Below are 23,390 nucleotides of genomic sequence, written 5' to 3' on the forward strand. Positions count from 1 at the left end.
TTGGTTGTTTTGAGGAAAATAATTCAAGGTACAGTAAAGGTTAAGAGTGAGATTGAAAGAAATAGAAGAATGATCCCTTATTTTATAAGAACAAGAAGAAGTTTGATTTTGGAGCTTTTTGCTGACGAGGCTGTTTGAAACTAAACTTTGTTGAGACTGCAGCCAATTTAAAAATCTGCTGAATCCAGCAAGCGTTTGTTTATTTGTGGATTACTTCCTTTGTGGTGTTTCCATATTAATGGTGGTGTTTGACAGCATATTTATTTGCGGGAGCTGCAGACTACACTCATTCCGTCTCATTCCTCTGCCGTGACCCTCAACAGTGCTGAGCATCCATCAGCAGGCTCTTGTGTTTGTGGTTGTGTGAGCGTACTGAAACCGCAGCTGTTCACCCGTAACCACGCTGACGATCGGGTCAGCGGCGCACACTGATGCTTGCAGCAGAACGCTTGTAGACAAACACTTGCCCACAGACTCTGGCAGGCAGCGCTGGATGCTCAGCTCAGCTCCACCGACTGTGACAGGAGATTCTGTTGTGTGTGAGGTCTACATGTCTGCGTTTGTGCGACCCTTTCCCCCCTTCAGTGAAAACACGGCGGCTGCAGCTTCGACTTCAGCACTTAATTACTTCCAAAGCTGCGTGACCTGTGCTGCAGCAACAGTGATCCGGTAAAATCCCAGAGTTAATTAAGATAGGCTTTGGCCCAGGAGGGGGTTTGGTGGGACGGAAACTGAGCTTTGGGTGTAAGCAAAAAAAAAAAAAAAATCTTTCAGCATGTTCAGACAACGCCATAAACAAAACAGTTTGAAATATATGGAACAAATTTCACTAAGAAAGATAAAACAAGACGATGAGCACACATGCTGCGACACTTCCAGGGTCAGTGTAGCTTGGTTGCGCTATCATACATTTCAGTTCGACTTTGCTTATCAAGTTGAGACATTTATGAGACTATAAGGACACGTTTGCGTCTCTCTGGCTCCAGCAAATGCAGACCGGTGACCTGGAGTTTCAGGGAGGGATTTATGTGGGAGATAACACTGAGGTTAGACTGAGGTCACAAAGCAGTATGTGCATGTGTGTGCATGTGTCAAACACTTTCTCCTGCGTTATTGAGAGGCATCTAAACTTTAACTTTCTTTCTGGCATCTTTATTTTCCTGCCTTTGAAAAGAAAAATGTTTATTATATGTTAAAACTTCACATAAACAGCTGAGTAGCAAAATTTTACCTTATGTCAATTCAAATGTCCTGAAGGGTTTTGAGGATACAGCAGATTGGACAGAATGGTTTACTGTGAGAATGTTTTTGATTTGATTTGATTTGAAATGGTTTATTTCAAGCAATTAAGTAGAAATAATACACAACAGCAATATAAACATCAGTTATACATTCATACAGTAACTAATCATACAAATGCAGATCAGTCATCTGAAATATATGCAGATTATGTTACTTATAAAAGCCATTCATATGAATAAAACATAATACTATATCAGTAAAATAGACAACACTGTTTCAGGAATTTTCATAGCAAAATTTCATCAAGTATCAAAAGATAAAAACATGTGCAAAATAATGCTACATTAGGAAAGATTTTTGAATCAATTTATCAGTTTTTGTAGAAAGTGAAGTAATATCATTAAAAGTCAATCAATTTAACAATATTCAATAAGTGATTAATCATTTGTTTTACTTTTTTTAATATTTTTTTGTATTTTTATTTTATTTTTTTATTTTTTTATAATAAAGTAATGCTGTATGGGGAAAAGTAAAAAGGGTCCATAACTGTCGATTGTCCAAGGTTGGTATTTCTTCTTTTACTGATAACAGCCGTTCTTCTGGGTTCAAAACATGTTATGCAGATACAAGTCGCATCATCCAGTTAAACAAAACAAGCAATGCCTTACTGTAACCTTTTGGTTGCTCGGTTTGGGGATTGCACCAAAATCCTTCGATATAATCTGTTGGTCACCTATTTAAGCCATTTGCATACAGTTAGGATGGAAATAAAAATAAGAGTAGTCTTTCATGGTCCTGCAGAGGGGAAAACCCAGGTGTGTGTCACCTACAAGTGTTTCACCACCATCAGCGGGTAGCTAAAGCCAAAGTAGGATCATCTAGGGGGCTGTGGGCTCACCCATCAACTGAGCAAACCTCCGCTGGCCCGTGAACACGGTTTACCACTGTGAGTCTGTGCTGCACATGAGAGCTTTGAAGTTTCTGCATTCCTTCTCTTTTTCTGGCGGAATCTCAAATGTTTTCCATTTTGGAGTCTTTAAAAATACATTTAATCAGACACGATGAAACAGAAAGCCCAAGTTAAAGTGGACAATGGTGGAGGTAATAGTGCTTTATGTGTTTTTCATAAAACCAGCAGACTCTGGCAAACTTATATTGGCACCAGCAGTGTGCTCCCTCCTGTGTTTACAAGGTTCTGTCCATATTTATCTATCGCTGTTGTTCCTGTGATTGGGCAGAAGAATTGGGCTTCCTGATGAGGAGTTTTCTATTTAACTCCGAGGCAAAGGCCTCCCTCATAGAGCCATTTCGACCACTGAGGGACTTAATTCAACCCTCTCACCAGCATACTCCGGACTCTGTCTCCTTTGTGCCCCAGAAGTTCACATTACAGTTTTTCTGCAGGGTGAATATACTTGCGTGAAATTGGACATTTTTCCTGCCGATTTGCCGTGAAATGGTGTGCTTGTGTGGGATTACTCTGTTAGCCTCAACATTAGCCTCACTGATCCCCAACAGACAGGGAGGAAGCGTAAAGAGGAGGGGAGGTGTGGTTCATTGGCGGCAACTGACGCTGGGGTCCAGGCTGTTCTCAATCAGAGCTCTGTGCAATGTAGACAAACTCTAAGGTGAAGAAAGATGAATATGGAAACAAAAACACCTTCACACGAGCTCCGAGTGACAAGTTCAAGCTTCTTTACTAAACAAAAAAGCTACAAGCAACAGCATTTTTCCATTTATTAAATGGAAGCAAAACAATGAGGTCTGAAGTCCATAACTAAGATCTGTTGCTTCAAACAAAGTCCCACTCTGATCATCTTTTGATCTTTTTTTAAAGCGTTCCCAGGTGTCTTTTAATCACAATTATGGCATTTTTTAGCCAAAATAAAAAAAAAACTGTTGTTTTTCTAGAACATAGTTTCTTTGTCTTTTTCTTACTTGTCCAGCAGCTGAGCAAACAGATAAAACAGAAATGATAGAACAGATGAGAGCTGAAGGCCTCTTATTGTGTTGGACAGATTTTACCGTTACAATAGAGGCTAATGAGTCGTCCGACACACGAGGTGTATATTTGTGTAAACCCCTTTTGCACTTTTTTTTGCTTGTGCACTTTAGTTTGACCAGACGGTGTTTTAAATAAAAGAAGAAGAGAGTGGGATGTTAGAGATGGGGTATAAAGGTACAAAAGAAAGTGTGGGGGGTTATAGCAAGAGGATGATTAAGGGGGATGGGGCAACCATTTGCTAGATATTCATCATTATTACCGTCAGGTGTAGATGTTATTGAAAAGGGCGGGGCTTGTAGGGCATAGTTTCTGCAGAGCAGCAGAAGTTCATGAGAAATTTCATCTGAGTTGTGTGGAGTAATATTTTAATGACCTGCACCACCGTTGGAGTGGAGTAAGACCGCATCCACTCCCCATCATCCACCCATTTACTGTCTTTTGCTAGCTTACAGCTTCTCACACAACACAACCTAACCAATAGGCGCAAAAATGGCGAGCAATATTAGATCTACCCAGCCGTACATTTTAGATTCATGGATCTGTTTGTCTGACAGTGGATGCATCAGAATGGAGAGGAGCAGGGAGACTTTAGCCCGCCCGCCATATTTTCTACGCCATCAATAAGCTCTTTTTTCAAATCTTTTTCCATCTGCTCCTGATTTACAATGTTTGAATAAAGAAATACTTTGGGCATAACTTTTTTTAATATATGCCCTCCATCATCAGAAAAATGCCTCAAAAATATGTTTAAAACACCCTTTTCATTGGACCATGGAGACATGGGTTTGCCTGAGGACTGAGGAGCTCCTGAAGATGGAGAAGTGAGGAGAGATAGTGGGTTAATGCAGATTGACTCAATCAGGAAGATTTAATTTCTCCTTTTATCTTCTTAAGTCCTCTTGGTCACAGAGCTCTGTGGTCAGACTCAATTTGTGGAAAGGTCACATAAAATAATCTGTTGATCTTATTCATTCCATCTCCCAATTGTACATGTTTTAGATCATTGAATCAGAAACATGTGATGGTTAATAAATACATGAAAATTCACAAACACCTAAAAGTTGAAAGAGTTTTTATCCTGGAGTTTAGCTCCTGCCAAATGTTCAGAAACGTAACTCTTAGTCTGAATGAAATATTTCCTTCATTATATTTGAGTTTTCTGCAGCCGATTATGTGCTGCTCTCATGTTTCAGAAAACCTTCAGAGGTGGAAAGCACGAAAGACAAATAATTCATAATAATTCAGACAAAAGGCATCAGTCCAACCCGGATCAGGGAGAGTTAGACGAGAGAGTCAGGGAAGCATTTCTCTGGAGTCTTTCCTTCTCATGCTGTGGAGAAGACTCCACTCATCTGGTTTGTGTAGCATCACACATCATAATAGTTTGGATAAATCCTAAGGAATTCAATGAGATTTTCTCTCGGAAAATATGCATAAGCACAACGTTGTTGGATTAGCGGAGGAGGATCTGATGGAAGCTTGACCTCAAGGTCTGGAGAAGATAATGTTGGTGGGACTTGATCTAAAGTCCGTGTGTAGAAGACCTTTGATGTTGTGGAGCTCTGAAACAACAGAAGACGGAGTGGTTTGGTTTTCTATCCTTCAGTGACTAGATGTTTGCCAGAATGAATGAAACAATGATGTTTCTTATTTATGGAGTAGTTTAGGGGAGAGCCGCTTGGCTCATTCAGTGCAGGCTCTTTTTAAGAGGAGAGGTGATACGCCGGAGACTGGAGGAGTGGAGGCTCACAGGATAAGCTAAAAACAATGTGGAGGACGGGAGGAGAAGAGAAAGTGTCATGACTGAAATCTAGCCAGGAGACGAAAGGAAGGAGAGAATTATAATACAACAAAAACCATGGTAGATATTTCACATTTTAAGTGGGGAATAAGAGACGCACATTTTGCATCAGTATCTTCATCCTTTGGTTCATAGAGGAAATAAGATGAAATGGAAGGAAGCAGAAGGGAAAAGAAAGGGAGGCTTTCTGTCAAAGCCGCAAGCAGCAGGCCTTTTTTACTGGAATTGTTCGCTTGGTAATCTCTAGATTTCCTGGGCTAAGAAAGGAGGTAGAGCAGGCCTAGTGAGAGTCTTATTGGGGCTGAGAGTAGAAAGAAGAGAAGGAAGTGAGAAGAGAAGCAGCTGCAGGAAAAAGAAACAGTGTTGTGATTTCTGAATTATGTGGGTTCACGTGTACGGATCGCTCTGGAAGGGACGGGCTGAGACTAACTATTAGCATGTGTGAATACGGGTGGTTGTAAAGGCATTTGGATGCATGGGTACCAAGGGGGAGAAAGTTTGGAAGAAAGCAAAGTTTTTGCCTTAGCCGTGCTCAGATATGCTGAATCCAGAGCTTTCCTTCCAATAAGTAAATAATACGAGGTATTAAAATCCCTCTACAATCAACTTTGGATCTATTGTAAAAGTGCTCCCAGTGGTCTTTTAATTATGATTGGGCCGTTTTGTGAATATGATTTAATTATGATTAGGTCAAAATTAAAAAAACCTGTGTCCTTTTCTAGGACATTGTTTCTGCAGGACAGGAGTTCATTAGAAATTGTGGGCAGTAGCAGTTTTGGAAACGGGCAATACGGGCATTTGCCCGGGCGGTTAATATCCATGGGGGGCGGCATCCCCTTGCTTGGAAGAAAAGAAAAATAGGTTTTTCTAATATTTATTTCACAGACTTTGTAACAGCCTACAACCAGCGAATTGCTGGTTGTAGGCTGCTTTTGACTTAGAAAAAGGAGTCCCGTGTGTGTAAAGGAAAACAGGAGGGGTAGTGGGCGCCGCGATTACGCAACACCTGGATCATCGCGTGCTGTTGGATCACTCAACTCATGTTAATAATGTCATTATTTACACTCTAAAAAGAAGAACATTGATCCCACTTAAAAACAGACTTAACAACATAGCTTTCCAGCTGTACAGTTCGGATCCAGATGAGGAAAACAAAGACGTACATGGATCTATTTGTCTGCAAGTGGATGTATCAGAATGGAGTGGAGCAGGGAGCTTGCCGATTGAAGCACCAACGTCACTGCTACAAGCAACAGCATTTTTGCATCAGTTTCTGATTCACAATAAGATTAATAAAGAAAGACTCAGAAATGCAATTTTAAGCTTGATTTTCTTTATCTTGTCATAAGATATCTCATGTCTTCCATCATGAGAGAAACATGCCACAAGAACATTTTAAAAGCACCATTTTCGTTGAAGTGGGTGTTTAAAGTCACATGTGAGGGCCTTTTTGTACTAAAATGCCTCTACAGACATACAGTGAGTAACTCTGTTTAATAGTGATTAAAAAAACAGGTCATCGTGTCCAAAATGCTGCCTAAAAACCATAGGAGGCAACTGAAGTCTGTTTCCAGGCAGCTTTGAGGAATTTCAAAATATGAATGTGCCAAAAATAAAATGAAATAAATAAAGAGAATCGCTTTTTCAGAAGCCTTACAGATACTTAGAAATGACATTTTGACCTATGGGGAGATGCCAAAGAAAGACACTGTAATTCATCCTCAAAGCCTTGCAATAAGCAGCATTACTTTATGTCAACAAAATGTGTGTTCTTTAGCTCTTACGCTCCACAATCCTAAACAAAGGAGCACCTGTTTCATGTATGTGAGGGTGCAGGCAGGTCACTGGGGTCTTCAAGTGGGCACCTTCTCAACGGTTCCAGCAATAATGCATGGGAACAAAAGAGGTGAGGATAGACAAAACTCTCCTTTGTCGGTATGCAATGCCAGTCTCTACAACAGAGAAGATAGAGGAGTTTTACAGCCTTAAAACATCTGTAATTCCACCTATTGTGGGTTATTTTTAAAGCGTAACTCATGCGATAAACGAGGGACCACTGTACTCACACCTTACTAACGACTAGAGAACAGCGTAAGGGCACGTATGACGACATCACCCGTACTCTAGAAGTGCTATAGTATCGGGCGGCAACAGTCCAGTGTGAACGCTATTTGCAAAAAGCGTGTGCAAGAATCTAAGTTCAGTGTGCTCTAAACACCTGCCTCACCTGGTGTGAACGTAGCATAATAGACACTTCACAAGACACCTGCCACCCGCACAACAATGGCACTACCCTTGAAGTAGTCCCTCAAGCCTCAAGGTGAGGTCACTCCTCTCTACGACCCTCCACGGCCCGGCATGCAAATCTAGAAGTTCACCCATCAACAAATGTTCAGGCGCCACCTCTTTCCCCAACAACTGTGTTGCACCACAAAAGCCAGTAAATGTACAACTGCAGATTAATAAACCTTCAAAGTCAGCAAAGTAATATAGCTGGCAGGCTCCAATCCCCCCACTGAGCCCAACCCACCAAACTCTTCCATAACTTGTTTTATTTGTGCAATCAATTTACTTTCTTTTGCCTTGTACTCCCCTGACCCTGTCCCGCACAGCAACCTTAAAGTTTTCTCACTAGAACTCACGACAGCCAGCAGCAGTGTCAGATATTGTAGTGACCTGCTTAAGGATCATCCTGATTTGCCACAAAGCATCCACAGCCAAACTCCACATGGTAGATCCCAGCTGTCCAGCAATGTTCCTCTGCTTTTGAAGCCAACTCTTTGTAGTTAAGATCCCGCATAGTTCTTTCAAGAACTCTGCTGTATGAAATGCATTAACTTTGTTGTGTTCATATTTTAGAGTTTCATCATAATAGGATGTGATTTTATGAATTCTTATTGCCTTTTTTTTGTAACATGGTGCCATCACAGTGTCATGCTTTACTGGTAACAGAGATGATCCCACTTTTTCTATTCTTGGGTTGCCCAGGATGCCATTTGAACTGCTTAACCCCTTTTGCTTCAGCCACCTCAGGGTGCTGTGACTATCCCCCTCCTCGTGCACACAAATGTGAACGTATGAGAATGCACGTCCGACAAATAAACACATAAATCATCCACCACAGTCGTGTTCAAGCAAAGCGAATGAGCAGGTAAATTGAGTCCCTACATTTCCTGATGTCCACTGTACTTGAGCACAATGAATGTTCCAGTGAGTGCAGAGAGCCCCCACCCACAATGGGAAGGGAGCGGGAGGTGACGCCACCACAGCCCCCCAGCCAAGGGGCAAAGGATACAGAGAGCACGCAGAACAGGAGTCCCAGCCATGCATGGCCCCCGCCCCTCCCCACGGGTGGCCCAGACCCAAGCCCCGACCACCTGAGACTCATGCCTGCACCCAGACAAGAGGCACACCACCGCCAGGCGGTCTTGAGCCCCCCTCGCCACCAGAAGTGGGCCAGAGCCAAGACCGACAGCGGCCGCTATACGTACAATAACTGTTCTGCCTACAACTACCGTTCGGGGTCCTTCGAGTAACACTACGGTAACCCCACTTGGACAAACTATGTAGCATCCAGATCTGCTCGGCCACATATTTTCATTTCACGTTTCCTTTTGAAATATAAAGTTCTCTTCCCTCATAAGTTGTGTCTGACATAATTTTTTGTAGTGTTTATAGAGAGATTTTGCCACAACCCACTTTGTAAAAAGATCTGTGGCTGTTAGAATGAACCTGCTGCTCCACACGATTGAACAGTGTCTCTGATCAGTCAGAGCAGCTGGAGTCTCTTAGCTTTGTGTTTGCAGAAAGTTGCTCAGTTATAGTGTTTGGTTCGGAGAAGGGTTCGGACCGTAGTCCGTTCGGCTGCAAATGGACTTAATAATAATAATAACAATAATAAAGCACGTTTAGAAGATAATCTTGCTCTATGTCGGAGCTCTGCTTGTTTACAACGAACTTCAGAAGTTCAATAAAAAAAAAAAAAAAAAACGGACTTCATAATATCTTCTTCTATGGTAGTATCATAATTTGTCCAGACTAATCACTATCTGATAAGTCACCGGACATACGGACAGCCAATAACATGATGCGACGCCAGCACTAGTCGAAGGACCCCGAATGGTTGTTGTACCTATACCGGCAGAACATTCTGCTTGCTGAAATGATCATAGAAGAAGAGCAACGCGCAAAAGAAGGGCAAAGACGAAGACTCTGAGCTTTAAATGACCAGTGGTGCAGAATGGCTCCTTTTTTATAGACCCACTTGATATGGGCGGCCACTGTCCGGAGACATGTGCACATCGTCCAATCAGATCAGTCGGCAATCCGGCTGCCACCGCCCTGTGGCTCCCCCAGCTGTCGCTCGATTTTGTCATCCCAGCCTGAATGACAGATGTGTGACGGCTTTCATCTACATTCATGACCACGGCGGCTTTCATGACCACGACAACCATTTTTACAAAATCATGCGGGAGCATGAAACTTTAAAGATTCTGGCAATGGAAGTAGTTTTTTGACCATAGCATAATACATTTTTATCTGATTTTCATTTTATTTTAATCAATACATGTCTAGATGCATTTATCTGACATAATAATAAAACAATTTCCTTGACAATACATTTGCTGGAAATTTTAACTACCATTTTTTTTAATACAGAATCAGATTCTCACTGGAGTCCAGGGTTTGGGCCCATTTATTTTGACACATCCTCTTGCCGCATCGCAGCTCCCCAGCTCCATCCATCACTCTTTGATGTTCAGATTTACAGAGCATCAACAGAGTGCGGATGCGATGAGCTTTCTCTTTTCCAGCACCTTGTCATCGGCACCTACTCATTACACGCTTCAGACCAGTAAAAACTTCACACCGGCCAACACCATTGCTACCTAACAGCCAGGTTTTAATGCACTTCATGTTGAATTGCAGCTGTTGATACACGATAGTCTCCCAAACTTGAAAGCCCTCTCCGATTTCTCCGTTTTTACGAAGCCTAACAGCCGCCCCTGTCCGACCACTTCTTTCTGTTTTCCTTCCAACTCTTGTTAATGAATTTTTGGAGGGCTGCACTCAGGCTGGAGGTTCCAGGACCATCCTTTTGCCCTTCTGCTTCCAGCTTTGTTCTCATAAAGCTTTTATTTAATTACAATGGGAGTTTCTCACGCACATGTTAGACAGGAGGAAAAAAAGAAACTTGAAATATGTGGTTACCAGAGTCAGCAGAGCTTCTTTCAAGAGGTTTGGCTGCAGAACAGTCTTTTTGTCAGAGTGAGAAGATCACTTCATCTTGAAAACACTCACTCTGTGAGTCAGTGCCTTTATACGTGCACACACAGGGAATGTTTGCACCGTTTCTCTTGCGGCCTCCTTCATGCCCTTTGCTTCCCCTGACATACTGTCTCCTTCGGGCCAGCTCAAACGAAGGCGCTATGGCAACAACTGCAGGGATGTTCTTTCCCCAGGATTCAGACAATATTGAAATAACACCTCCCTTAACAACACCACCAACCAGCCACTCATCCTAATCTGTGTTTTGTCTGCAGTTTGCCAACCATAGAGGATCTACTGAAGCTGGCAGCAGAGCAAAATTCTTGGCAGGTGTGTGTGCTCTCCCACCTCTGCAATGTTTCTCTTGGACAAACCATCCAACAGATGTGGCAGACAGCTCAGTAGTCCCTCTAAGATCATTTTTTTAAACTTATTTTCAAGGCGTTCCCAGTGGTCTTTTCATTAGGATTGTGCTGTTTTTAGCCAAAGTCAGAAATCCTGTCGTTTTCTTGGACATATTTCTGCAGGAATTCCTTAGAAATTTGCATTTGAGATGCGGGCGGGACTGTTGGTGCTGAGCATCCCCGTCCCCCCCTTCTCTATCACCCATAACTGAGAGATCTCTATTTACAAGCTCACCAGCTAGCTTACAGCCCCAACCTAGCATTACTGGTGCAACAAAAATGGAAACACATGGATTTACTCGTTTGCAAGTGGACGTTTCGGAATGGAGCAGAGCAGGAAGCTTGCGGCCCCGTCCAGCATATTTTCTACGTCACAAATAGGATCTTTTTTCAAACAGCCTTTTTCTGTCTGCTCCTGATTCACAACAATTCAAATAAAGAAATACTCAGAAATGCAATTTTGAGATCAATATTCTTTACCTATGTCCTCCATCATCAGAAAAATGGTACAACAACATGTAAAAAGACAACATAATTTTCTTTGGAGTGGACTCAGTGACAACTCTGGTGACTTTAGTGTATGGCTTGCTGTTGCTTATTCATGGAACTAAAGATTCAGAAGGTAAAGAAATTTGGAGGAGTCTCATCACACAGAGAAATATATGGTCAGTAAAAAAAATATTCTTCAGAATTCATCACTGCTGCAGTCAAGATCCATTTTAAGACTGAACACAAGTGGGAAAGATTGTGGTAGACTTTCAAAATAAAAGCCTAAACAGTTTCAGGTTTAGCTTTCAGATGCTTAGATTACTTAAGTGGATCAGGTCTAGGAAAGGTGACAAAAGGAGGATGTTACATTTGATGTGAAATTGGATCAGGAGCAGAGGAAGTGATGTCATGAAATAGACAAGGGATAATGTAAGCTCTATAATTATGAGCTGCTCAAAATTAGAATCAGCTTTATTGGCCAAATATGAGTGTTTAAAGACAAAACAAAGCATAAATGGGTGTAAAATGTTTTTAAAAAGGGGGGGGGGTGAAAGAAATTTACAACACTTGAACAGATATTTGCAGCAGAAAAAACAAACATAAAAAAAAAAAAAACATCAGAAAAATGCTCATGTGGGTGGTTTCATACTTGGAGTTCATCAGAAAGATCTTTTTCGCAGCGTTCTCTGTGGCATTGGGTTTCGCCGTACAGAGATCTGATCGCCTGAACGAGGGGAGGAGTCTAAACAGGTTGTGTCCAGGATGTGAGGGGAGTGGTTTGGGCCTGGTACAGGTACCTGACGGAGGGAAGGTTAGAACCGAGACCTAGAGGATGTGTGGGTAGATCACAGGCCACCAGAGAAAATAAACAAAAAAATTAAGATTTTTTTTTCTAAAATTGCCATCAGCCAATCATCCTTGGCGTGGAATACGTCACTTGATTGACATGCCATTTGAACACCCTCTGCAGCCCAGTTCTCTGCCGTCTGTCCCCGTCATGTGTGGTTGCAGACCCAAACCAGACCATAAAGGATGTGGTCAGACAGAACGCATAGATTGTTGGTTCATCAACTGGAGCAAAAACAGACCAAAGAGACAAGAAGTGCAAAAGCCTGGTTAGCAAACAATATATCCTCAGATGGGATAGAAGGCAAAAGGTTTGATCTTAAAGCTCAGCGATAATCAGTTCCAGGTTACCAGGAGTTGGAAAACTCGGTTTGCACAATGTAAGCATTAATGACTATCTGAACACGACTGAGTTAGAGCTCAGACTTTTCATTATGGCCTCAATCCCTCATGCAGCTGTTCTGGCCTTAAGCTGCTCCACAAATTACCTGAGGCCAGATGCTGACGGTCTCCCATGAGACTGCTCTCCATATTGGATTTGCTGTAATTGGTGCCATAGATGTCAGTCTAACACTGCCTAAAGACTAATGTGTTAAGGGATGTTTTATAATCAAATGGTAGGAGACGGTGATACCGCTTTCATCAGAAGTGTGATAAGATATCTCAGTTAGTAGGGAAAAAAAAGATCCTCGGACCTCCACCTAACTGGTTCTGGTTCCTGTAAGACAACATTGACTGACAGCTGAACAGTGATAATTTAGGTTTGTTTGCTCGGCCAGTCAGAGGTGGCGTGGGATTGTAAGGGGTGTAAGCTTTGAGGTTAACCTCTGTTGTCTAAGACATGGGGAGTTTTTTCTTTTTCACGCCATAAATTCTCTCTAAAGAGCATTGATTTGAATGGGTGCTGTAAATTTTGGGTTTCTTTTTATACCACTCTTCTTCCTTAAAGAGGTAGTCTGAGATGGGTTTTCTATGCTGCAAATCTAGACAACGGGTTTACAAAATCTGTCGTGCCTAGAAGTCTCATTAAAGAGTATAAAGACCATTGGGGTCTCAAACCCGGCACGTTGCCCAGATTTCAGCAAACTTTCTGAACTACTGCTTACATTAAGAAGTTTGGTAAACGCTTTGAGGAAAGTAATGGGTTTTTTTTGGTGGTAAAGGCTGAAACACACAGCCGCCCGTCAGCCGTGCGCGTACTGCACCGAAGAAAATTGGTCTCAGGTGAATATATGTTAACAAAAAGAAGAAAAGTTGTGGTCTTTACTTGACATTTTCACAGATGTGTCATGAATGAACCAAGTAAAAACCAATCCAAAAGTGCAAATAAACCACGCAAAGAACATGTGCAGATTATTGCGCTGTTTGAATGCAATTCAATATTGATTTGTGATACGTGCGCCATGTATGCAATATAAAATGTATACGTCGGTGGTACATCTGTGAAAAGTCCTTTTAGACTACGGCCATGGAAAGCCACAAATGCATATGTTTCTTGCGTATGCAGAGGTGTCGTGGTTGCTCTGCAGTTCCCTTTTTGTTGTTACTGCTTTTTGCTGTGAGGCGGGTCTCGGGCCATACTTTTGTTCTCCTGAGCTTTGAATTATCTTTGTGCAAATGTATTAAAAGGGCTTTTTGCCTCTTCCTGTACTGTATTTGATTGTATTTTCTCTTGTGCTTTTATCTTTTCTTTTAAATTGTGCAAAATAATAATTTAAATCAAATCAAAGTTGCTCATTTTCTTGCTTTTGAGCTTCCGATCAGACAAGCCAGAGCTTGGAGAGGCTAGAAAAGACCAAAACATTGGAATTCTCTTCCTTGCAGGCTCTGTTTGCTTTGAACCAGACGCTGCTGCAGCATGAAGGGGTTCGAGCGGGCAGCCTGCAAGGCTCCTACACCACTGAAGACCTCATCACACATTACAACTGCGGGGACCTGAGCTCCATCATCTTCAACCACGACACCTCACAGGTCGGTTCATTCTCTCCCCACCCAGCGGATCAGTGGCAGAAAGCCCCTCTTTGTTAGCTGAGCTTCTCAGTCTCTTGTCAACATTCTGCAGAACAACTGAAACCAATTTAATTACTGACTTTTTTTCTTTTTAAATCAGCAGAAAATACATAAAATCAACCACCTGCCCCAAGCGTTACGAACGACCTGATGCTGTTGCTTTGCCAAAACACACTAAACTAAATATTGCCTTCCACATTTCCCCGATTACACATCTAAACTTGGTCCAAGAACAATCCGCTGCTTTTATTCTCCCGGCATGTTTTTCAGAATTTAAACAGCTGTTCCTAAAATATGACAGATGTTATTTTCCTTTCATGTTCTAAACATGATCATTCTGATCATTCTGTTATGAACGGAATCACACAAAGACCATCTGCCTCCCAAAGAATTGAATGTTGGTTTTACTCCCCTGAAAAGACATCTCTTGTAGTTTTCCATGAATATTCAGACGGTTGCCCTGCCTTCTTTTACACAGAAACAAGTTTTTGTTCCCCCCCAAACAATGAAAGAAAATACACTTTTTATGTTGGGTCACCACATTTAGTGCTGATGTTCTGGGTACATTTTTCCAGCCCCTGGATTATGGCTTTCCAGATGTTTGTTGCCTTTATGTTGTGTACTGAACTGTCAGTGTCTGACATTCCTCCCCCCCCCCGTTGTCCTGTCTGGTCTGAGAGATCTATTCTTTGCTTCTCAAGGTTTGCTCTCGTTCCAACTTAATCAGTGCCCTGCAGTGACAGTTACGCTGATATTAGATTTTATTTTAATAACGTTTTTTGCATTTAAATCATATTTTTTTATTATTTTAATTAACCCTATATTTTTACTGCAGAAGTGTTTGTACCAAGGTTTCAAGTAACATGTATAATGTAGTGATTGATAAAGAAAATTGGTTTATTTTCTCAAATAACATATAGGCTATTGAATTCAATAAAAAATGAAAATAAATATTTGTGAAACAAACAAAAAATAATTTACTTTTTTAGCTTGTGTTAAAATACATTAGTTTAAAGCCAATACCTAATTTATTGGATTTTTAGAGCCAACATGTCTGACCTAAAATCAGAGGATAGTCCAGATTTCCTCTCTTTGGAAATTGATTTAATATTTTGAATTTAAATAAAAGTTTGTTTAGAATTTGCTAACATTACGTCATTTCTGTCTATGCTCTTGACATAAAAATCCAAATATAACAATGATCTCAAAATAACACTTTTCATATTCTATTACATGAGAACAATAGACTGTCTCAAATCATAATGAAAAGAAAATGCAAATAAATGAATTTACATTTAGGAAAATACATTTTCACTTAAGTGAGAAAATAGTTCCTGTGGATATAGGAATTGACTCTTAAATCCAACATTAACGACGAATATAAATGAAGAAAAATATAGAAAATGATTATGACATACACTTTATTTTTAGTTTTACTTCTTTTTACAAACATGCAGCATTTTCCTTTTTACTCAAGATTTAAACATACTTGACAACAAATTGGGCGCTGATGTCATTCTTGTTATTCTATTGGTGACTTTTGAATTCTTTAAAAAACAGAAAGTTGATTCAGCCTTATATGGTCGTTTTGGTCACCTCAAAAAAGGAAAATCAAGTAAAGTTGGCACACGCTGATTCTAAAAGTTAATTATTTTAACAGCCTTACTTGTACTTAATCCACTTCTTAGTGCCTCTTGATCTAAAAATCCGCTTTTTGTCAAAGTCTCACATCAGAAGCGCATTTGACTGCCAAGAGTCACCGTCACCATGTGCTGACACTCTCCTCCAATCCTTTCATTCAACTCCATCTCACTTTTTAGGGCCTGTTTTATATTTGATGAATCATTCCAGTGATCAACATACACTAAAGGCGGCAACTTTTCCTTTTTACCAACATGAAAGCTTTAAAATTTCCTTTTTTTTTTCCTGTCTTTTAGCTGCCTCACTTCATCAATCGCTCCCTCCCAGCTCACGATCGCGTGACAGCCCAGCAAATCGACAGCTACTTTCGCCAGGAGCTCATCTACAAGCGCAATGAGCGAATGGCCCGTCGTGTGTCTGCGCTGCTGCAGAGGAACCCCAACCAGACCTACTTTTTCGCTTTTGGCGCAGGTAAGGTAGTCCCCCTGTATTACATCTGGAACTTATATGACGAGGCGCTGGTTAATGTTCATTCCCGGCAGTCATCAGCAGAACCCGTGTTCGCCCATTTCACCTTTGGTCTGCTGGTTACGGGATGCTTCAGGCTTAAAACCCAAATTCGGCATGGCAGCATCTCCCAGCTGATTCCCTTCCAAAACCCTTCCAAGGACGCGTTACTGGAGCTCAGAATGTGTTTGCATTTATTTTCGGGTTCACTTCAGCGCAGCGGGGAAGACATTTGCTCTTTTTTTGTGTTAGAAATCTTTGAACACAAACTAAATTACATCTCCTAATTCAGAAAAAAGAAACTATCAGCTTACGTTTTACAGAGCAAAGCTCCGTAATGGTTCTAGAGTTTCTCCAATGCTGTGACCTCAGGGAAAAGTGTGTCCATGCGTGTGTATCAGGATACATTCATGCATGTTCACTAAACACCATGCATGCTGCACACTGATCTAAAGTCAGTTCTGATAGGAATAACGTGAAGTTTCTCAAAAATGTGATGAATATATATGGATTTTTGGTTGAAAAGTAACAGTGAAATGATGTCAGGTCAAATAAGTGAAAAAACGTAGAATGTTCTAACAATTTCATGTGGTTCTAAAGGTACACGGACATTGGACAGCACACATTTTCCCCTCCATTAAAAACGTTAGTTTTTCTTCTTTGCTACCCGTAATACTGTCTTCTGTCAGAAAATGGACAAAGAAATAATGCCTACAAACTGTTTAATTTGGCCCACCAAAATGGAATAACTTATATTGATAATCCGTATTCATGTTTTATTTTCCCTGTAATTCTGGTGTCTCCCCATAGAAAGAACAAATACCTTTGATTAGCTGCAGGAAATCCTTCTGCATTCATGGGGTGTTGGAAAATGTGGCTTCCAATCATTCCAACACCACATGAATGCAGCATTTCTCTCAACCCATCGGTGTAATTGGCATTAAAATAAGAAAACAAAACTAAAACTGAAAAATATTCCAATTTTATTTAAGTTAAAGCATGTATTTGTTTATATTCCAGGTTATTTCTTCCTCTTATGAGGTGGATGACCCAACAAAAACTCTGCTGATCCGGCCCGTCTGTTAAATTTCAGACACCCCCCCCACCCCCCACCCCCGAGTCAAAAGGTTTGCCCGCCCCATTTTCCCCTCCATTAAAAACTTCTGAAACTATTTAATTGATCAAACTGATTATTGATGATAGTAATTTGAAACCCTAAAAGACCCACTCCAGTGGTGCTTTTGGTGTTTTTAACACGTTCTTGTATAATGATGTAAAGAAAGTTAAACTCGAATTTGCATTTCTGAGTATTTCATTTATTCAAATCGCTGTAAAAGACCAGACGAAAAAAAGGATTAGGACACTGAGGTTCATTCAGACGGGGCTTAGTTGTGTTAAAAGTTTTGTCGTTCAGAAAAGCAGCTTTCTGTTTGCGTAACTTTGAGAGGTGAACATGAGTCACCAACAGGCCCAGCGTGTGCGACAAGGCTGACAGCTGGTGTTGAGTGAAAGGACCCATTAGCGTTAGCCTGTTGGTTGAACTCTGGAGTTTTTAGAGCTAACGAGGCTTCATTGGTGCAATGTGTCCCCCTGGCACAAAAACGCATTGCAAGCTGGTTTTAAAAACATCCAATAAATGCTCCAGTTCATGGAGGAAAGGAGAGGAAAGGATTCGTTAATAAGGTGTGAATATGTAGGCAGGGATAAGTCACACTGCTTGTTTATTGACATGTTCTGCTCTCGATCTGCGTGTAATTGTTGCTCAATTCCCCTCAGCAGCAGCTATACCAGCCAGGCACTGTGGCTGCTTTCTACTGGATGTAGAAATACTGGTTACTTATGAAAGAATTATGGGAACTTTGAGTCACAATTTTGTCTAATATTAAGCCTGTAAGCCATGTCAAATCTACACACTTTAAAAAAAAAAGTCAGAAAACGTAAAATGTCAGAAAAAGAGCACAATTAAGGCAAAGTTCAAATGGAAAGCATGTGTAGAACTTTGTATGCAGCAGCCACATTTTGTCTTATGTGCACATACAGTTAAACATTTTAGTATTGTCTCCTCAATTAAAAGAGTATTAATATAAGAACAAAAGATGAATGGAAAAATGGTGGAAGGTTTAAACAAATGAGGCCTTTGAGTTACAGATATTAAGGAAAAAGATCCTAAAAGATTTATTAGCCCAATTTAAATGGGTCTCTCTGTGGCTCTGATCACAAATCACTTCCTCTATTCTCGTCTTATCCCACGTTCAAGACGCTGACGCATAAATTTATGGTCCTGTAACCGTCTCTCCTGGTCCCAGCTTCCCATTGGCCATAACAGGCCGTAAAATTTTATCATGCCATCATGCCAGGATGTATTACAACCTTGACTCCCAGAAATCTGGCTGCGCTCATTTCTCTTTTGTAGAGCTCGACTTTTTAGCAGCCATGGCAACTTTGTGGAAGAGTTTTAACTTCAACTGCAGAAGGTAATATCGGAAAATAAAATGATCTCTGTGTGAGGTACATCCCTTTAGATTAAAGGACACACAATGCTTTACATATAGCACCAGGATGCGCTAAACTGTATCAGATAAAATTATATTATGGTTAGATTTAAATTGTATTGTATACACACTAAGCTGTGAACTACAAACTTTTTTGTCACAATTCGTGGCCTAAAGGGCCTATATCATGCTTTTCTTAAGCCTTTCAGAGTAAATTATTTCCATATATATATATATATATATATATATATATATATATATATATATATATATATATATATATATATATATATATATATGATAACATATTACCTTTGGCACACTAAAAAATTTTTTTTTAAATGAAATATGATTTTACTTTCGCAGCTCATTTGCCTACCAGGAAGTAAGACGACTCGAACTCTGAGGCTCCGCTTTTCTTTTCTTGTGGGTGCCGCTCATTTCGTTCAGTTGACCTATAGCCGGCGTCTGTAGCGCGTTTGGACAACATCTGAACTTTTCCACAGTCAGATGATCATATTGTGCATAGAAAAGGAAAGTGTGTAGCCGATCACCGCTAGCTCCACGGAAAAAGTGGGTGTGTGTTAGACTGGGGCTGGCAGCGACTCTTCCTGGAAGGGGCGGTTCCTCACTTTGTGATGTCACAATGTGAGAACCCACTAGTTTTTGTGGATTGGGAGGGGCTGGTGCTCAGATACCAGGTTTTTAGAGGAGAACTTGTTAATGCGTAAATGGATTTGGGGTTGTTTTTTTTTAACATTGTTATTATGATACACTTTAAAGCTCAAAATGTTGAGTTTGCTTGATATAGGTTTTTGAATTGTTTGTCATTACTTTTTTTTCTGTCAAGCAATCTATGAACCATATGTTCTGAGGAACAGAATGAATGCGGCTTTTCATCGCACCGCCTGAGACACTGCTGCATTGGGCCCGGTGCTGAAATCATGTCGCAGGACTTCTGAAAGTTTCTGTACATTGACTTTACATGGAAAGCGGCTGCCCCTGGTGCACAAATCGCGTTCGACGTGAACGCAGCTTCAGACTTCAACTATTATGCAGGTCCAATCCTACCATCCAGTTTACCAAAGTGGTGATTAGATAATCAGCTGTAGGGCAGTAACAAGAGTTGTTATCCATACCAAAGACTGTTAAAACGCAAGCAGTAATTCCAATGTATAAACACACAAAGAGAACAGCACGCATTTACTTCTGTGCTTCTTTACAGGTCAGGTTTTTTTCTTTTTAAAAAAAGGAAGCCATGCAGACAATTATTCACAGCAAGGCTACCTAATCTGGGTCAAGATCTACCACCCTGCCTGCTCTACAACTATCCCTGCACTTCTTCTTCTTCTGATTACCTAGATCAGCTGTGTTGAATCACTCAGAATGAAGAGACACCTGAATCAGCTACTCAGCAGACAGCAGTGCAGAAAGATCTGGAGGACAAGGATTGGGCAGCTCTGATCTACAGATCTAAAAATCCCCAAATTCCTCCATCAGACTCCAGAATCCACTAGAAATCAAACAGTTGTGACTTCCTGGTTACACGTCAGGGTTTCCACCTGTGCCTCATTGCTGGAAGGCTGCCGCTCTGCAGCTGGCCCAGTTATGAGCCAACACAGCAGTGGACAAAGATAATTACAATAAACCACGCTGTCTTACCTTTGATGCGTTCTGGGGGTTCCAAAAGCGGCTGAAAAGTCCTCAGAAGACCCCCCCCTAAGTATTCTGTGTGATCAAACTGCAGCTAACATACTTTCTGCTGCTGACTTTAGCTGTGATGACTGACACAAACATTCAAGAGTTTGTCCAGCACAGGGATGTGATGCAGCTCAGCAGCTCGTTTGAGCCGCCCATCTCTTCTGGCCTCTGATTGGTCGACAGACCTGTTCTTCAAAATGGAGCCATAGATCTGCTGGGAAAACAGCTGACATGTTTGAGATGTCTACAATTAAAATGCCCAAAAACAGGAAGTTAACTTTACTCTGAAAAACTGATCAAGTGGCCAGAATGTGAGTGGATTTGATGTTTTCAATAGAAAATCAGTTAAATAAGCTTGATTCAAGTCCCCTATAAAAAAAAAAAAAAAGTTAGGAAATCAAATTAGTACTCACAGTTTTTTATCACAAGCAGATTTGGGAACATTGTCCATTGAAATAAACTTTTCTTCCCCTAAACAATGGTCTTTTGTCTCTTAGAAAAGGAATTTCTTGTTTTGCTTCCTCACCAATAAAATGTATCAAGCCTTTAGTTGTGATTCAATTCAATTCAATTCAATTTTATTTGTATAGCCCAAAAATGCATGGAATCACAGGATGCATGGAAACCCGTTCCATGAAGCTCTTGCTGTACTTGGGCTAATCCGAAGGTCACATGATGTGTGGAGCTCTGTAGCCATTGACTGTGCGGAAAGTTGGCGACCTCTTTGCACTAAGTTCTTCAGCATCCACTGAGGAAATGTCACCACTGGATTTGTCGCGCAGGTGGCGTCCTATGACAGTTCCACGCTGGAACTCACTGAGAGCGTCCCATTCTTTCAGAAATGTTTGGAAAACCAGTCTGCATGAATCCAAATGATGGGTGAGCGAATACTTTTAGTAATATAGTGTTTATCCTCCATCATGAGAAAAATGCCACAACAACCTGTTAAAAACACCAAAAAACTGAATATTCATCAGAGTTCAGTTATGTCCTGCTTGCACCAACCATTGTTATTTGTCATAGCACAGTCAGCTTCAAGAGCAGAATATTTATTGTGACTCGTAGTTAATTCCATTCGATGATTAAATCCGTGCTGCTCATTAACTCATTCAAAGATGACACACTCCATTTGCAGCTGAAAGAGGATCCTCTCGTGTTCCAGGAAGTTTCATTCTGTTTAAGAAGAAAGCTTTAAAATCTCCTCTTTAAAACATTTAGAATAAGGAAAACGTTCTCATCCGTCTCTGACGACGCGAGTGCAAAAACAACAACACGGCTCACTTCCAGTGGACCGCCAGCAGTCTTTAACTGCTTCCACCTGTTGTTCCAGGTGTAAATCGGATCCCGACTAAAAGGAAAGACTGAAAAGCAGCCGGGCTCGAGATGCTGAGAAACTTCTGATCTGAGACCTTCGTCTCACACAGTGCAGACTCAGACGTGCATAATACAGCCACGGTCACATTTCATCGTGCTTGCTTTGGTTCACTGAGATCATGGTCAGAGAGAAATTTGTAGCAGCAGGCACAGACACAAGTATTTTACTATTTAAACAAACCATTTTATTTATTTCTACACAAGAAAACCAAATGAGTCTAAATGCTGTAGTCACCGAAACATGAATATTTACAAACGATTTGATAAAAGGAAATGAGGCGGTTATTAAACAAAAGAGGCATTTTATGGCTCTGAGAATGTCTTCGCTTTTTCCATGACACTACCTCATTATTGTGCACAAATGCCACTGCTCAAGGAACCAAAATAAACAACGGTGGCAAGTTTCATTAAATAGTTCTAGCTGCGTTGTGCTTCTTTGTTCCTTAATGCCCCTACTTCCATTTTGTCCGTGCTCCTGTGTGTTTCCACTCGTTTTTTTCTCTTCATCTCAAAGGGATAGCTGTAAAAGCTGGAACAGCAAGCTGCTGTCAAAATATTCAAATGTGGGGAATCACTTTAAAGCTGCACAGAATGAAGCACTGAACCCTCTCTGCAGCCTTTTTTTTTAGCATGGCCCCATGTCAGGCCCAACACATGCTGCGGTCGGCCTCTGGATCTGATCCCCACAGCGCTCTTGATCTTTGCGTTCCACCAGAACATCAAGCAGAACTTGGACACGAGCGTCTTTCAGCAGGTGTCATTCACAGCACCTCAGTGCCGGGCAGGGATACAGACTGACGTCTTTCTACATTAAGGAAATAAGTCACCATGAAGAAGAGGAATGGACAACTGAGCACTTCTTTACTCCCCATGCAGAAATGCTGAGGATTCATCTGCTCGTGCCAGTGATCCGGGGGGGGGGGGGGGGGGGGGGGTTCAGCCTGTCAGTGATGCTCATTGTTTCTTTAGAGAAGATTCAGCATTTCTGAACCTTAATTCTATAAAATAAGTTGTTTTATTTTTTCATATTTTGCCAGATGAATTCATTTTTGTCTCACTTTTAATTTTAAGTAAAGACATTTGCAACAATTTTCTCTTGACTTTTGGCCTGAAAACAAACTAAATTAAAGCAGACGCCACCCACCCAACCCTTTGACCTGCCCTTACTGGCTGAGAGGCTGCCACACCTGCCTTACTCTCCCCCTCTGCCCCCCCTGGTAGGAGGCTGCAAGTGACAAATACATAAAGAAAAAACACTTTTCCTTTTTTGTTAACCACACCCATATTCCTAACATAGTCATTGTATGTCACATGATTTTGCTCAACTTTAGCCAACAATTCATGTACTACATTTCCACAATATTCCAGTGAAAAATGTGCGAGCAATGCCACTGTTGCGAGCTCACCACGCCAGCGCCGTTCAAAATCTACGAATAGGAAAACCAAGATTTTTTTCCCAAGTAGCTTCCTGATGATGCCAGAGGAGTAAGGAGGCGATAGTTTGATGGAGGAGTTTAAATTTGTAGAAGGTACTGAGGGTAATTTTCTGTTCAATCCAAGATGGCGGCCTGTTCCTGAGGTTAGAGGTCACTGAAACTGTGTTGGACTTA

The 23,390-nt window shown here is 41.1% G+C and overlaps 1 protein-coding gene and 1 long non-coding RNA gene across 3 annotated transcripts in view; one reads left to right on the plus strand and one right to left on the minus strand.

The window, feature by feature from the left end:
* The window catches only part of LOC144991952 (uncharacterized), an 89,621-nt gene extending 68,749 nt beyond the window's left edge, over window positions 1–20,872 (minus strand). Inside the window, exon 1 of the long non-coding RNA XR_013655641.1 lies at window positions 20,368–20,872. This is a non-coding gene — a long non-coding RNA (uncharacterized LOC144991952). The remainder of the gene's footprint in view (window positions 1–20,367) is intronic.
* The window catches only part of trabd2b (TraB domain containing 2B), an 85,689-nt gene that overhangs the window by 47,679 nt on the left and 14,620 nt on the right, over window positions 1–23,390 (plus strand). For both annotated transcript variants that reach the window (XM_004068419.5, XM_078946323.1), the window contains exons 3-4: window positions 13,880–14,026; window positions 16,003–16,177. In XM_004068419.5, coding sequence (XP_004068467.1) covers window positions 13,880–14,026; window positions 16,003–16,177 — 322 coding nt within the window. The remainder of the gene's footprint in view (window positions 1–13,879; window positions 14,027–16,002; window positions 16,178–23,390) is intronic.

Source organism: Oryzias latipes, chromosome 4, assembly GCF_053564925.1.
Source record: "Oryzias latipes strain Hd-rR chromosome 4, Olatipes_Hd-rR_3.1".
In the NCBI taxonomy this organism is placed as follows: domain Eukaryota; kingdom Metazoa; phylum Chordata; class Actinopteri; order Beloniformes; family Adrianichthyidae; genus Oryzias; species Oryzias latipes.